The sequence below is a fragment of the Medicago sativa genome, chromosome 1 (genome assembly GCF_051527215.1).
Source record: "Medicago sativa cultivar Bolivia chromosome 1, Bolivia_mono, whole genome shotgun sequence".
Taxonomy (NCBI): domain Eukaryota; kingdom Viridiplantae; phylum Streptophyta; class Magnoliopsida; order Fabales; family Fabaceae; genus Medicago; species Medicago sativa.
Window position 1 is genome coordinate 81483130 of NC_140749.1, and position 14621 is coordinate 81497750.

At 32.7% G+C, this 14621-nt stretch overlaps 2 protein-coding genes and 1 non-coding gene across 8 annotated transcripts; all 3 read right to left on the bottom strand.

The window, feature by feature from the left end:
* Nucleotides 1–35: 35 nt before the first annotated feature.
* On the bottom strand, nt 36–5687 carry LOC146958066 (Pseudouridine synthase family protein). 4 transcript variants are annotated; one of them, XM_085741197.1, is made up of 14 exons: nt 5560–5687; nt 5433–5490; nt 5259–5286; nt 5116–5162; nt 4951–5041; nt 4328–4493; nt 3854–3941; nt 3585–3660; nt 3193–3268; nt 2948–3015; nt 2068–2137; nt 1342–1420; nt 539–632; nt 36–374 (listed from the first exon to the last, which is right to left on the bottom strand). In XM_085741197.1, exons 1-14 carry the CDS (start codon nt 5645–5647, stop codon nt 297–299), a joined length of 1107 nt encoding a protein of 368 aa, XP_085597323.1. In that variant the 5' UTR covers nt 5648–5687; the 3' UTR covers nt 36–296. The 4 variants fall into 4 exon arrangements, with proteins under 4 accessions (XP_085597323.1, XP_085597322.1, XP_085597325.1 ...); XM_085741196.1 differs by having other exon boundaries at nt 3585–3663; XM_085741199.1 differs by lacking the exon at nt 539–632.
* A 2114-nt stretch (nt 5688–7801) lies between these two features.
* On the bottom strand, nt 7802–7918 carry LOC146958067 (U5 spliceosomal RNA). The gene has a single exon (XR_015025074.1). It is a non-coding gene; the product is annotated as a U5 spliceosomal RNA (small nuclear RNA).
* A 1589-nt stretch (nt 7919–9507) lies between these two features.
* Nucleotides 9508–12776, bottom strand: LOC146958068 (uncharacterized). 3 transcript variants are annotated; one of them, XM_085741200.1, is made up of 4 exons: nt 12614–12776; nt 11504–11644; nt 10844–11137; nt 9508–10475 (listed from the first exon to the last, which is right to left on the bottom strand). In XM_085741200.1, exons 2-4 carry the CDS (start codon nt 11618–11620, stop codon nt 9819–9821), a joined length of 1068 nt encoding a protein of 355 aa, XP_085597326.1. In that variant the 5' UTR covers nt 11621–11644; nt 12614–12776; the 3' UTR covers nt 9508–9818. The 3 variants fall into 3 exon arrangements, with proteins under 3 accessions (XP_085597326.1, XP_085597327.1, XP_085597328.1); XM_085741201.1 differs by having other exon boundaries at nt 12478–12695; XM_085741202.1 differs by lacking the exon at nt 12614–12776 and adding an exon at nt 12380–12541.
* Between the last annotated feature and the right edge of the window lie 1845 nt (nt 12777–14621).

A 14621-nucleotide genomic window follows, 5' to 3' on the forward strand; every position in this document is an offset into this window, starting at 1 on the left:
CAACCCTTCTGTCTCTGTGTATGACTATTGTCCTATTGGGTGTGGCTGCTTGCCCCAAATTTATCTTATTGATGATAATTTCTACTTTAAGGATAAATTCATCATCATAAAATTCGAGTACAAAAAAATAAGTACGAAGTTCGCTGTCTAATTGAAGCAAAGTTCTTTTTTCTAATTTCACATGTCTAAATGAGGATTTCTGCGTTTGCTCAAACCTGGTAGAAGAAAAGGCTACTTTACTTGTCTTCCAACGCTACAGCATCTTAAATACATCTATGATCTATCTATATCGGTATCTAAGTAGGCGTCTGCTGCACAATAGCCTCTTCATGTGTTTGGAGGTTGGAAGGGAGGGGTGCAATGATTTCAATTATCTGCAAGTACACACGAAAGTATTTAATTTTTCAAAACCTAAGTCACCACATTGGTATGAAGCAAGCCGTGCATTCATTTTTCAAATGATAAACTGGAAATTTCTATTTATGAACTGGTCAAATGATAATTGATTTATCATAACGATACTAGTCCTTTCAAGTACCTCATTAGTTATTGGATGGGAAAGAAACAATCTATGTGCATGCAGATAATACCCACAATCTCCTGGAACTGGTTTGCTAGGCCTTGTATAACCCCTATACAATGAGCAGAAATATATAGAAGGACCAAGTCAAGTGATAATCCCAACGCCCATATATGTGAAATTGTGCTCAAAATAACCATCATCTATTGTCTAAAAATGACAGCTAAAACAGATGTTAAAGAATTACAAGTATTAAATTTCAATGAAAAAAAGTTTAAATTGAAAAACTTATTTCTAATATAGGGTTGTTTGCTGACTAACATGGCACACTTCTATGCAAGTCTCTCACATCGGATTATGATAAACCAATGTGTTAAGTTATTCATCCAAAAGTTGTGCATTATTTACTGAAGAATGGGTAAAAACGTGAATAACCTCTCTCACACACACCCCTACCTACTGCCCTCATATTCCTCACTCTCTAACAGAATTGGGTGGAATCTATGCCATGTCAGTAACTACCCCCCCTCCTTTTCTCACCTGATCTTATTTTTCTTTCTAGAATACACCTTCCAAATAAGGGGCCTTTGGTAGATTCTGACCCAGCTCCATTTCAGGATCCACATTGGGCCTAAGTGTCCTATCACTTAACTTGGATTATCGATCTCTCTAATTTTACTTGATCAGTGTTAATTTTGAGTAAAGATATGTGAAAGATCACTGCATAACATAATTTTAACAAAATCTGACTACAAAGAAAAGAAGAATATGGTGTTAAATGAATTGAAACGTCCTTGTAAAATAAAAATACAAGCACTTACCCATCTTCAGCAAAACTGTCATCAAGAAAATCACAGTCCAAACATTTTGGCTGCCCACCAACAGCATAAAGAGGATCACCTGCAAATATAAAGAGGAATTTTATTTTCGAAAGAGTAGGATGAAGAAATTTGATTTCAATGAAGTAAGAACCAAACGTGTAACTAGAATCATATCCTAAGACTAGCGAAACAAAGGATAAAATACACATCTAACAAACATAAAATATTCACAAAGCATAAATGTTAATTTCTAAATTGAAACGCTAATAAATATTCATTTAAATCTCCATTAATAAAACCATTAACTTTGATAAACTCGGCGATGACAACAATAAAGCAAACAGAATATTTCAATGATATAATTAAATTTTACTTCAAAGATTTTTAGCCATTGAAGTTTAAAGGCTTAATAGGCACAAGTCAATATTGACACAATTGTAATCTTACAAGGAATCTCACTATATTTCTAAGTATGTGAAGCAGCATAAATAAACTAGCATTGAATATTGAGCAATGCTATATATAGCAAATGAATAGTTCTTGAAATCTCACGAAGTCTATGATGGGATTAAGCAGGAAATGGGAAAACCGTTTTATTCACTTTAATTCTGGATTCGGCGGAGATCACAGTGGCCTGGTAGTGGTGCTACATAGCCAATCACACTTATTGCGATGGCTTCGTGATAAACTCTCTCGCTATATTTAGCATTTTCCTTGAATATTTACCTAATAAAGGATGCCCTATGAAAGAGAGATGAATGCGGATTTGATGTGGTCGTCCAGATTGAATCTTCACCTGTTAAAACAAGCCAACAGAAAAATTAATAAGGATGTTACAATCATTATAATCCAAATTTTTGCAAACCACAGTAGTTTTTCTTATAGGATACTGATGTTGGCCTGTTTTTGGTGATAAACTGATGTTGGCCTTCTATTCTACCCAAAGCATCTATATCTCTTCCTTTTTGCATTTAAAAGGTGTTCTTTTGAAAACAGTGACCACTTTAATGTCAGGTTGCTTATAGGCTAATGTCATTATAGCAATTGCTAATAACATGCTATCATTATTCTGGAAAGAGCTGTGCTAAACAGTAAGATTTCCGATGATTCACATTAAATCCATGAGGAGACAACAAAGGAAACCCTTAACCAAAGAAGATGGGAAGATAAAAGTCACCTAAGAGATTGGATATGCAATTTTATAATAGCTTTTTATTTCTTCTACTGTCTCTGGAGTCTTGGAGGGATCACTGAGAGATGAAAAACAAGCAAAACTTTTAGGGAGTCAAAAATTTAGATGTTGAAGTGAAAGGCAGTTTGATAGGACGTCAAAGAACATTGAACGATATCTGAGAACAGGGCGATGCTGCAATTTTTTTTTAATTAAAAACAATGGTTCCTATGATGTCAGTTTTATATAGTTTTGCAAATAGAATGATGATCAATTTCATTAATGCTTTTATTCGTAAATAGTGGTAGGTACTAGGTAGTATATAGTTTAATTATTTTTTATCACCCTATCACATCTAATGTATTCTAGAATCCCATGTTTACAGTGATGTTGACTCATAAAAAGTAACATGTGGTCTTTGAACAAATCGGCTACCTGAACCAATGTGCTATTTTCTTTTACATTCCTTTCAAGAACGTCCACTACACTGAGTGCTGGTTTCCCTGGTTCAATGAAAACAACTATGCATGAGTGGACAATTAAAAAAAAGATAGAGAGCAGTTTTATGATGAAAAGGAAGCATTTTAACAAAAGCATATGGGCAGAAATCAAATTTGGATGAGCAATGGCTTTCCTTTTGAGATTCATCCATGTGGAAAAAGAATAATGTTAACAATAACCTGATTGAGAAGCAACATATAACCCTTTAGCAACACCAGGATATTTTACCATTCCAATTGGTTGATTAATTGTCACCTGCGAAGAAAAATAATCTTCTAGTGACCCAAGCAGTGTCAATAGAAGCAGCCATGCGAAATAAGTGGAAAACAAACTTCTAGTTATACAAGCATTAGTGACAATCAAATAGGAGAGCCTTGGCGCAACAATTGGAGTTGCTGCTGCTGCTGCTGTCTCATCATTTTTCATTATGAATAGGCTGACATGAACTACTCATGCTTTCTTACATCATAATACTATTCCTTTTCTTCATATTTTGACTTGGGGGTGGATGCAGTAAAAAATCCATCATACACAAGGCTAAAGAAAAAAGGAACAAATGTCAGTATATTACCTGATCATTATCAATTATCCCACTCACAAGTGCTCGGTATATCTTTGCAATCTTCCCAAGCTCTTGGTTTGTATGTCTACTTCCATAAATAACGGAATACAATGAGTGAAACAAAGTAATTGAGAATAAAATTTTAACCTCAGTTTTAAAATTTCAAACTTTTTTCATGTGTTATATTTAAGAGTGCTCTACTTAGATAAACAACTGGATACAAATTCAAGAGTAAAATATGCAGATGCAACAAACCAAAAAGAAGATTCTTTACAAACCCTTTTCCTTCTATGCGAGATGTTCCATCAGCAAAATAAGAAGCAAGACGAGCTCTGGCTAGTTTTGTCTTTGCGCATAATAAAATTCCTGCGATGCAATCAATCAATCATGAAAGCATTAGAAAGTGTCATGAGCTAGTTTGTTATTTATACATTAGAGTTTAGAAGGGTATCAAAAGAAAAGGTTCTACTCGTGGTATAATAACATCTATGGTAGTGATGCTGAAAACTCTAAATACCACTGATTTACTACCACTGTTTTTAAGTTAAACAATCAACATATAAATAGTGATTACCAAGGGGCTTTAAATATTTTACAGGCACAGCTATGAATAGTTTTAGAATACAATAAAACTAATTTCCTCTCAGAGTTCAGAAACTAGCCTCAGTTCATGCATGTAACATTTTCAAAGCAAATTAAGCAAAAAATATAACATAGCACTTTCATATTTCAGAAGAAATAATTAGCACAACCTGAAGTTCCTCTCCCTAGGCGATGTACTGGAACAGGGTGAGGCTTTTGGTGTGCTTCAACGGTACTCTTGTTGTTGGTTTCCCATTGAAGCTGTGTTAAAACCGTTCTTTGCTGGAAGAGACCTCCAGGCAGAACTTGCAGGCCAGAAGGTTTATCTAGAGCAATCTGAATTCATATATATGCATATAAAATTGCGTAAGACAAAGAAAACCTTAAATCACACTTAAAATACTAGTAAATTTAAATTCATTAGCATGAGACTTTGAAGCCACTTGGAAATGAGACAAAAGAAAGGCAAGGGAGAAGAAGATATATTTTTTGAAACGGACGCAAGCATAATCGCTAAATTGCAAGAAGATTTGTGTGTACTGTTAATCGCTGAGGGCAAGCATAATAGCAAAGTCGCAAGATTTCACGATTCAAATCGGGATTTTTAACTACCTTCTTTCTCACGATCCTAACTACTTAATTTTATCAAAGTAACACAAGTATAATCTAAAATTCCTCAGTAGCAAATCCAAATCAATGAAATTAATATACCTGATCAGGTGAAAACTTTTATAGAAAACTAGTTGTGATCTACACAGAATGGTATAATATAATTATACAAATTAAAACTTACAATGTCATCATCTTCGTACAAGACTTCTATGGTGTACGGTGCATCGGGCTCTTTCCACGGAATTCTATGATAGACTAGCTTTGAGCCAACTCTAGTACGAAGAAATACGGAAACATGAAACACTTTAAATTACAATAAAGAATGATAATTTTTCATTTAATTAACCTGAGGAGTGTGTTTGGATCAGTAACAACTCTTGCATCAACTGTTATCTGTAAATAACATATTAATATCAAATCAATAACAACATTCAATATTTCTATTTCATATTATATAGTAAAGTTTAGCTAAGGAGTTGATGATCAAACCTGGTCACTTTTTATACGCTGCAACCAACTGTTAAAAAATTAAAATCAATACATACACTTATTAATTATGACTATGAGCATATAAATATAATTAAAAGAAGAAAAATTAGAATTTTTATGAAGAAAAATAAATTAAAAGGGAAAGTGTGGTAGTTGAAGTTTAGGATTACACACCCTTGTAAGGGAGCAGAACTTTTGTACTTGGTGGAGTAAAACTCAATTAGTGTTAAACCTGGTGAATTAGTATAAATTCAAATGCATTCAAATTCAAATATCAATAATAAGAAGAAAGAGAACGAACCAGCATCGGAGGGTCGAACGACGTCGTCATAGGAAAGTCCGTCGTTGAACTCCGGCCAAGGAATACCGATTTTCTTTGGGCTCGCCATTTCCAACTTCTTCTACTTCGCTCGCTTATGTTTTAATCCTAACTTTTAAACATCATCATTAAATTAAAATCAAATATTAAATGTGTTTTTAGTTTTACTAAATTTCCATTTTAATCTCTTTCAAAATTCTTTTCGGATTTTTTTGTTATAATTAACTGTTTAACATAAAAATTGTTGATAAAGTTATAGTATGATTGATATGTTTAAACTCTAGTTTTTATTTTTTATTTTTATCTAGAGTGAGAATTCATTACAAATTCCATGACGGAAGATTTGAGTTTCATATCGGTCATTCACAGTATAAAAAAGGTTTAAATGCAATTTTAGCCATTTAACTTTTAAAACCCCTTAATAAAAAAAATAGCAATTTTGACCACTAATTTAAATATAAGAGGCCGAAATTGCCAATTTTTTTAAAAAACATAAGGGGTCAAATTTGCTATTTCTCAAAGATAAGCGGTAAAAATTGCAATATTTTGTAAAGTTAAGGGACAAAATTGCTATTTTTTTTGTTAGAGGGTCAAAATCACAGTTTTTGAATAGTCAAAGGATCAAAAGTACATTTAAGACTAAAGAAACTTTTAATCATTCATGAAAATAAACTACTAATATTTATGAGCCTAAATGAACTTTTATGTAACAATTTCATCCATGTTTTTTAAAGGAACACTTTCATCCATGTTGTTAGTTTACCATGTCACCAGATATTCTTGCATGAACTCTCACCCAACACATTATTCTTACACCCAACCAATAAAAATATGACACATGTTATTAACTTTAAAAAAAATGTGATTTTATTTAAGGAAGTCGAAACATAAATGGTGGTGGGTGATTCATGTCGATTAAAGAAAGTGGTAAAAGGAGAGAGAAATATTAAAAATAATGAGAAAAAATTCTGATATTAATTATTTTTATTATTTTAATGAGGTGTTTGATTTTAATTGGTTGGATGTAAAAATGATGTGTTAGGTAAGAGTTCACATAAAAATTTCTCTTAGGTCTTAAATTTGAGTGAGTGTTGACCCAAGTTATATACTTTAACTTACGTGAGTTATACAATCAAATTACGGTACAATATGCTCCCTAACAATAATAGCCGAAAAGAAACAACTTAGTCCTACCAATCTCATTGAAAATTTTACGTAGAATTTGCATATAAGGTCCAATAATTTGTGTTAACCACAAATTACTTCTAGTTACGGATCAAATTTTTATCTTCAGCATGGGCATTTTGATGTTTGTTCCACACACATTGGATATTTGTTACACAAAATAGAATTGATTGAACCAAGAAATGCACATTTTCTAGCTTGTGCGATTATTGGCTCATTTCGAGATTTCGATTATCATACTTTAAATGTCCACGACAACTAGTCTTTGTTTAAGAGTACAATGATTCCTACATTTGAACTATAATAAGTAAATAACCATGATTTTAAATGTATCCAAAACTCAAAATGCTTACGCTGCAAAGCAAGTCCAGATAAAAAAAAAAAATCAAGGCATTCAAGTAAAATAAAACCACATAAGAGGAAACTACAATATACTCTAACAAATCTTCAAGAATGGTTGAAACTTTGGTGGATGAAGCTACAATATACCAATGCATACTTAGTGGTTACATTGGAAGATTGAGATATGCAAAAAAAGATAGCTTCAGGAGAATAAGAGAGAAATGCACTTCTTTCTTGGATAAAATAAGAACAAAAAAAGATTTAGGTGGTGACGATGAGAATGAGATCTTTGTGGACATGGAATTTTGTATGATAGATTGATAGAAGATCAAGGAACAAAGAAACATCAAGTCTTTTGGTAATAGCTTAGAATTTTACATTGACCTTTTAACTACACTTGCTTCTTTGAATACTAAATTTTATCTCTCATCTTTTGATCAACTTTACTTGGCAATAACTTAAAAGCTACAGAAAAATGAGAGAGTATCTTTAAGTATGAAATGTTTTGGTATTCTTCAAATTTGGCTATTTTAGTACTCATTAAGCTTCTCATAAAAATAATAACAATTTATAGTTGGATTAATACAACCATTTTATAAATTAAAAAAGGTTAGATTAATACAACCCAAAACATGATTTAAGATTTGTTTTAAAAATGTTTTATAAATTAAATACAAAATTTAAACTAATATTGTAGAGCCCTCAATCAAGAGAGCTCTTTCAAAAATTAGCGTATGCCGCTGTAAGTGACGCGCACACGGTATTCTTTAGTAAAAGGCGAAAGAATAGTTCGCTATGTGTTCATCACACGGCTCCGTGGTTTGTAATGGTTGAAGTCCTTTCGTTTTATAATGTTAACAACTCACTTTTATTTGCAAACTAGTCGATGTGGGCAATAAACAGAACATACACACGCTATAATACCAAGTTACCAACTCCTTATGTTAATTTCTTGTGTCGCCTATACCTTCTTCACAAAGAGACTGTTACCACATTTCTCTCCATCCACATGTCTCGTTTTAAAGTTAATTAAGTTTACCCTAATATAATGAGGAAAACAGATAGATTTGTTGATGGAAATATGGAAGGCTTAACTCATTTTGATCCAAAAAACAGTAACAGCAAAAAACTTACAAAGTTGTATTTGTTCATTGAAACATTTGGAGGCAACAAAGTCTTGGTCTTATATTTGTAGCATATTGCTTGTAGCATATCATATAAATATTTAATGTTATGCAAATATATGAATTTTCATAATGATGATGATGATGTAGCATATTGCCTGTTCAATCTTATGTCTACTGGTCTCTTGAGTTATACATAGTGCTGCAAGCATGGCAATATGCTCGGCGATCAGGTGCGGATGCAGGCATGACTGATAATATAGATGTGGCGATTTTTGCAGCTGATCGAAAAGTTGGAATTGGGGCTTGCTTGTGCAGCGCAATAAGTCGGTTTCTAGGAGCTATAACTGATAATTGCAGTGTGGTGCTGTCATGACAGCAGCAGAAGCGGAATGTTGGGGTTTGCCGCGTGCACTTGAATGATTGAACTCATTGATGGACTGCAAAATGGCGGTTGATGTTAACAAACAAATAAAATCACTTAAGAGTACAATGGGATCTTGCAAGATTGTAAAACTCTCCTCGTGAATCACAACAATTACAGAGTTGTGTTTGGTAGGCATCAAACAAACGATAACGCTCATGCTCTTGTACTGACAAAAGAAGTTACACTCAACGATCAAAGAACCAAATTCGGTGATATCCTCTGAAGGATGCTTAATGCCATCCTCCACCAACTTGATATTCATACAAGAAATAACATTCTTCAAGCTAGCAAGTTTCAAAAAAACATATACATCACACTAATGACCAATGAAAACTTGGACTGCATGAGACACGCCAGATAAGGCTAACATTTTGCTGGTTACACTTTCTCCACAATAGCACATCTCAATAGAAAAATCCGGAATCTTAATAGTTTTGGGCCAATTAAGAAAGGATTAATGTGATAAAAAATATTAATTTAGATATAAACTATTATGTTGTTTCCAGAGCCAAATTATCTTATGCAGGTGAGATCAACTCATCGACAAACCAATTTAATAAATGGTATACATGTAAAAAAACAGCAAATTTCGTGCCAAAATCCTTAAATCATTTTATAGTATATTATTGATTATATTTATATATGCTCGACAAATAATTTTTTGTTGAAAAGGATGATTGACAAATAATTAATTAACTACCTTCTTAACTCTAACAAATAGTCAACTGTAAACGATCAAGTAGATAAATTAACTTGAAAGTAAATAACACCAAAATTGAAAATGAGAGACAACCTGTATTTGAAATTTGAATCATAATAACCACACACACAAAAAAAAAAAAAAAACAGCAGTGCAATGCAACACGTCCATATTCCCATTATTTATCTTTCGCCAGTGCAGAATAGTATAAGCCTTTGAGGATGAAGTAATGAATCACTCAAATAAAGCCAATACAATAGTTTTGTATCAGCCTTTTATTTACTTATTACTAATATGTCTTTGCAAGCATTATTACTTGAGCATTAAAGAAAAGTAAAGAAAAAAATCTAAATGAGAAAACAATTTGCCAGCCGAGGCATTCAATGTGAAAAGGGAGTAACAAAATACACACTCAAGGGTACAGACACAATTACACTGCATAACACATACAAGAAACCAGCCATCAACAAAATACATCAGTTGATGAAGTTGCTGTCAGCTGAAGAGAAGCTGGATTCCACTTAATGGCCTCATCACCACAGTGCCTGTCTTTAGATTTAACCACCGGTAACTGAACCGAACCAACATCAGGTTTAACCACCGGTAACTGAACCGAACCAACATCAGAAGTTTCAATTGCAGACAACTTTTTTGCAGCAACCGCCTTCAAACGGTACCTCTCAGCTCTGGAGCCGATTACTTGGCCCAAAATTGATGCTGCAATAGTAAATGCCATCGCTGATTTAGGCATCAAGACTGACTTCCTAAGCATTGCTATGAATGGAACAGCTGCATGGACAGCGACAAACCATGACGGTGAAAATTTCTCCGTATGTTCTCTCCATACACCCAGGGGAACATTAACTGCCATCCCCATCATTCCAATCACAAGAACTTTTGTCGGCAAGCCCTGGGGGCGGAGATTCTTTGCAAATGCGGTGCGTGCTATAGCCGCCCGGGCCTCAACTATTACCTGTGGGCACTTGTATTTCATACCGGCAGGAGGCTGAATAACCTTTGCTACAAGTGGAAGCACTTTACTAACAGCCTGGTATGACTTTGCAATCGGGCAATTCCCATTTTGCAGCCAGTCATTGCCTGCCTCATGCTTCGAACCATCCTGAATATCAATTAAATTAAACACGTCAGAGACACTGAAAAAGTAGTGCAAATCATGACTTAAGTTGTATGATCTTAAAATGATTTAAAACAAATATCTATTTTTTTAAGATAGGAAAATGTTAGTATTTTCTCTTTTACCAGGGTTTGAACCACAATTTTTCATTCCTTTAAACCTTAGCTCAAAGCAGTTAAACTACCCAACTAAGCAATTACTTAGTTTCCACCACACCCTCTAGAAAGGGAAAATTAAAATCAAGTTACTAGGCTTAAACATATTATTTATAACTTTAAAACTTTCACTAGAGAATCCTTTCATGGAAAATAACTAGGCAGTGGCAAGAAAAGCAGATTGAATACACTGTATACCTTTGAAGAAGGTTCTTTTTTTGAGGACTTGGATTTTTTATTCTGGTTCTTCCACTTCTCATGAAATGAGTCGAAACCAAAAGGCCCGCCAAATCCAAATGATGACAGGCTAATAGTTGCTGCCTTTGCAGCCAAAGGATTGAATTGGGACTTCGGAGCTTCAGGCTTCACTTTGTCGAAACGCTGAAAAGTTCTCTCAGATAAGGGAACTACACCATCACTCCCATGGAAAAGCCTAAATGCCAAATCAAAATTGGGACCATCTTCAAAAATTGGACCTTTAGCTGCACGCGCCTGTGTAAGAGATGATTCGTAAGAATATCAGTTTATTAAATAACAGGACAAGTAAAAAATGATGTGCTTGTATCATAATATCATATAGCAAGATAGCACCATAAATTGTGGACAATTTCACATTATTATAACTTGTTAAGTAACCGGAACATGGAGATTAAAAAAAACACAATTTGTTTCCCAGAACAGAAGCTTTAATTTACAATAATCGCTTTTTGGCCTGACTCGGTACATAGATCTAAGATTTATGAGCAAAGATATGACAGGCATCATTCTCAAATAACTGCTCAGTGGCAGCAACATCCATATATGCAGACTAAAGTAAAATATGATAAGAGAATCATGTCAGCCAAGAGGAAAACTTACAGGCATTGGAAAAGCCAAAGGTGAAACAAATGAGAAGTTAGTGGGTTCATTAATGTTCCTCAAGAAAGGACACCTAAGGATAGAATCCTCGTTAATATCTCTAGCAAAGAAGTCCATTCTTCTGCTTCAAATGTAACAGACCTACACAAAAGGGGAATTATAATAAGAAAGAAACTCATCATGGAATTGACAGGCACACAAACATGTAAAGTTCACATCAGGATTCAATTCCTAATGGCTAATAATGAACCAATATGATATAATAAAGCAACATTAAAATAAAAAACTAACTTTTCAGTCCAAACTTCAACCTTGAATCCTACCCCTCCTTCCTTCCCCATCATTAACAAGTGATGAGGAAAGATTTGTCATTGAAACAAATCAACAAGGCTATAGCATTTAATATATTCATTAGTAACATCATATCTAGCCTATGTTTTGTACCACTTTTAGATGAGCCAAAATTGATTCTACAACTGCAGAATTGATTTAAAATGTTTGGTTGCTCTCGAGCATAATTTATTTTGTCTCTAAAATTGATTCTAACATGAAGCTAGAATTTGGAATTTTTTAATTCTAGAATTGATGTTTAGACTCAAATTTATTGTTAAATCACTTTACCTTCAGCTCAATCAGTTTTAATCATGATCAATTATAAAGAATCAATTCATTAAAATTTCAATTTTTGTCACAGCAGAACTTTAAGCATTCTCAGTTCCCAAATTGCATTAATTCACACCACTAGAAGTTCTAACATATAAGAACTTTTCTTTTGCATCCATAAAAGTCAACTCAATGAAAAATCCCAATACATTTTCTACATTCAACCCCTTTCTAAACAATAACAATTTAAGCATACCCAGTTCATAAATTCACCTATTAAATTCAAAACATATGAAAAAATCGAAACTTTTCAACAATAACATGGATCCAAATTATCACATAAAAAAAGAGGATTGGGGAAAATTAATCACCCAGATGAAGAAAATATGGATCCAAAATGCTTTAACGTAGAAGCAGAGAATAAATCAATGAGCTAAGAAAATAAATAAAAACGAAATTATAAATAAAAACAAAAATTGAAAACAGTGAAGAAAGATAGATAGATACCTTTCGGAGATTGCAAGAGACACACGCCAATTGTAGAGAGAGAAAGTGAGGAGAGAGAAAGTGAAGAATTAAAGCAAAGAATGAGATGGTAGGTGAAAGAGAGAGATATAATCTGCAATAGGAAAATAATGAAGATTTTTTTCTTCTAAAAAAATTGAATGTTGTTTATTGAAATTTGTTGAAGAGAGTTTAAGAGAAAAAGAAAGCGTTATGAATGAAGGTGGCATTTAACATACACACTGCACAAATTTGTGCACCATACACAAATTAAGAAAAGTTATTTTTGAACCATTAGATTAAAAGGAACATTGATCTTTATTATAGTCTGTCCACACCATATCTTTCTTACTTTGTCTTCAACCTCTCTTCATCTCCCTCCTTTCACCACCACACGTCCACCACCATCAAGATTCCATTTAATCAAAACAACCATTTTTTCTTACAAAATAGCACTTCCTTGTTACTTTAACTTCAAACCCATCACTATTTCTCAATAAAGATTCGACCTTTTTGAAGAACCCATGATGATGATGAATGAACAACTCTAGAACAGCCCATTTTTTAAAACCCATTTAAAATTTCATTCATGAATCACCTTTTGGTTTTAACCCATAATCAATGTCTTACGTGTTTCATCCAAAGTAGTTGGCTTTGAAGTTCCATTTCACTGGGTGGCGCCGCCCACAGGAGAAATGGGTTTGTTGGGTTCATGAACTTAAACCCAAGTATGAATCGGTGTGGAAGAAAGCTGGAATCTTTGATTCTATTATGAGTACCAAGTGTCACATACTGAGAAATCAAAACTTGTTTCTGTTTTGAAGAATTATGATCAAGTTTTCACTTGTTCATGATTTGAAGAAGCAAAAAATGTTTTTTTTTTTACAACTAAAAAAATAGTTTTGTTAATGTAGTTTATATGTGAGTTTGTGGTGGTGGTGCTGTTGAGTTTGGTGGTGGTGAACCGGTGGTGGTGAAAAGAGGAAGATGATAGAAAGGTTGAAGACAAGTGAAAATGATATAGTGTGGAGAGACTATATTAAAGATCAATGTTCCTTTTAATCTAATGGTTAAAAAAACAATGTCCTTGACTTATGTATGCTGCACAAATTTGTGTAGTGTGTATGTTAAAGATCAATGTTCCTTTTAATCTAATGGTTAAAAAAACAATGTCCTTGACTTATGTATGGCTGTGACGTGCACACGCCAAATGCATATAACAACCAAAGTTGAATGTAATGTGCTCTACACGAGGTTTGTTACTTGGAATTATTCATATCCTTTTATTCAAGGAGGAATTATTCATATCTTATTATTATCATCATTTTTTTATTTTATTCATTTGAAAAAAGATTAGGTCAAATTCTAGTTCTAGAAACTTTATAAATGTTTTATCCAAATTAAAAATATTAATTATAACAAACTATGTTTATCTTTTTTACTTTTATATTGCAATAAATTATATTTATCTTTTTCAATGATTATAACAATCTAACAAAAAATAGTACAACAAATATAATATAAATTCTTGTCTTTTTTAATGACACAAACAAAATAACATTTTTATAGTAAAATTTGTTTAAGAGTAATAACATTTTTATAGTAAAATTTGTTTAAGAGTATAATTGAAAGTGAAAAGGTTAGACTAAAAGATTTTTTTTAATGAAGTCATACAAAAAGCATATAATTCATATATACTATTCTATATATAAAGAAAATAGGCTCTTTTTAACTGATTTTTTCTCCTTTCAAAATTATCATCAACTTTTAATACAAATAGCATATATAAAAAAATAGATAAGAGTAAATTTAAATACTATTAAAATATGTCTGATTTTTTTTTTTTTGCTTATTATTTAAAAAAGATAATGGATGAGAGTAAATTCAAATGTTTAAAAAAAATGTAACAAACACTTTGTTAAAAAAAATATAACAAACACGATATTTTTTTTGTTACCACAAAATATATCGTATAACAAACACGATATGAGTATATGCCCAATTCTTTTTC

Excerpts from the sequence above, each read along its gene's own strand:
- LOC146958066 (XM_085741196.1), bottom strand. The coding sequence starts at position 5,647 with ATGGCGAGCCCAAAGAAAATCGGTATTCCTTGGCCGGAGTTCAACGAC. Across the intron at positions 3,269-3,584 it reads GGATAATTGATAATGATCAG|GTGACAATTAATCAACCAAT; the intron begins GTAATATACTGA and ends TTTTCTTCGCAG. Across the intron at positions 2,138-2,947 it reads AAAATAGCACATTGGTTCAG|GTGAAGATTCAATCTGGACG; the intron begins GTAGCCGATTTG and ends TTGTTTTAACAG.
- LOC146958068 (XM_085741200.1), bottom strand. The coding sequence starts at position 11,620 with ATGGACTTCTTTGCTAGAGATATTAACGAGGATTCTATCCTTAGGTGT. Across the intron at positions 11,138-11,503 it reads CTTTGGCTTTTCCAATGCCT|GCGCGTGCAGCTAAAGGTCC; the intron begins GTAAGTTTTCCT and ends TCTCTTACACAG. Across the intron at positions 10,476-10,843 it reads AAAAAGAACCTTCTTCAAAG|GATGGTTCGAAGCATGAGGC; the intron begins GTATACAGTGTA and ends ATTGATATTCAG.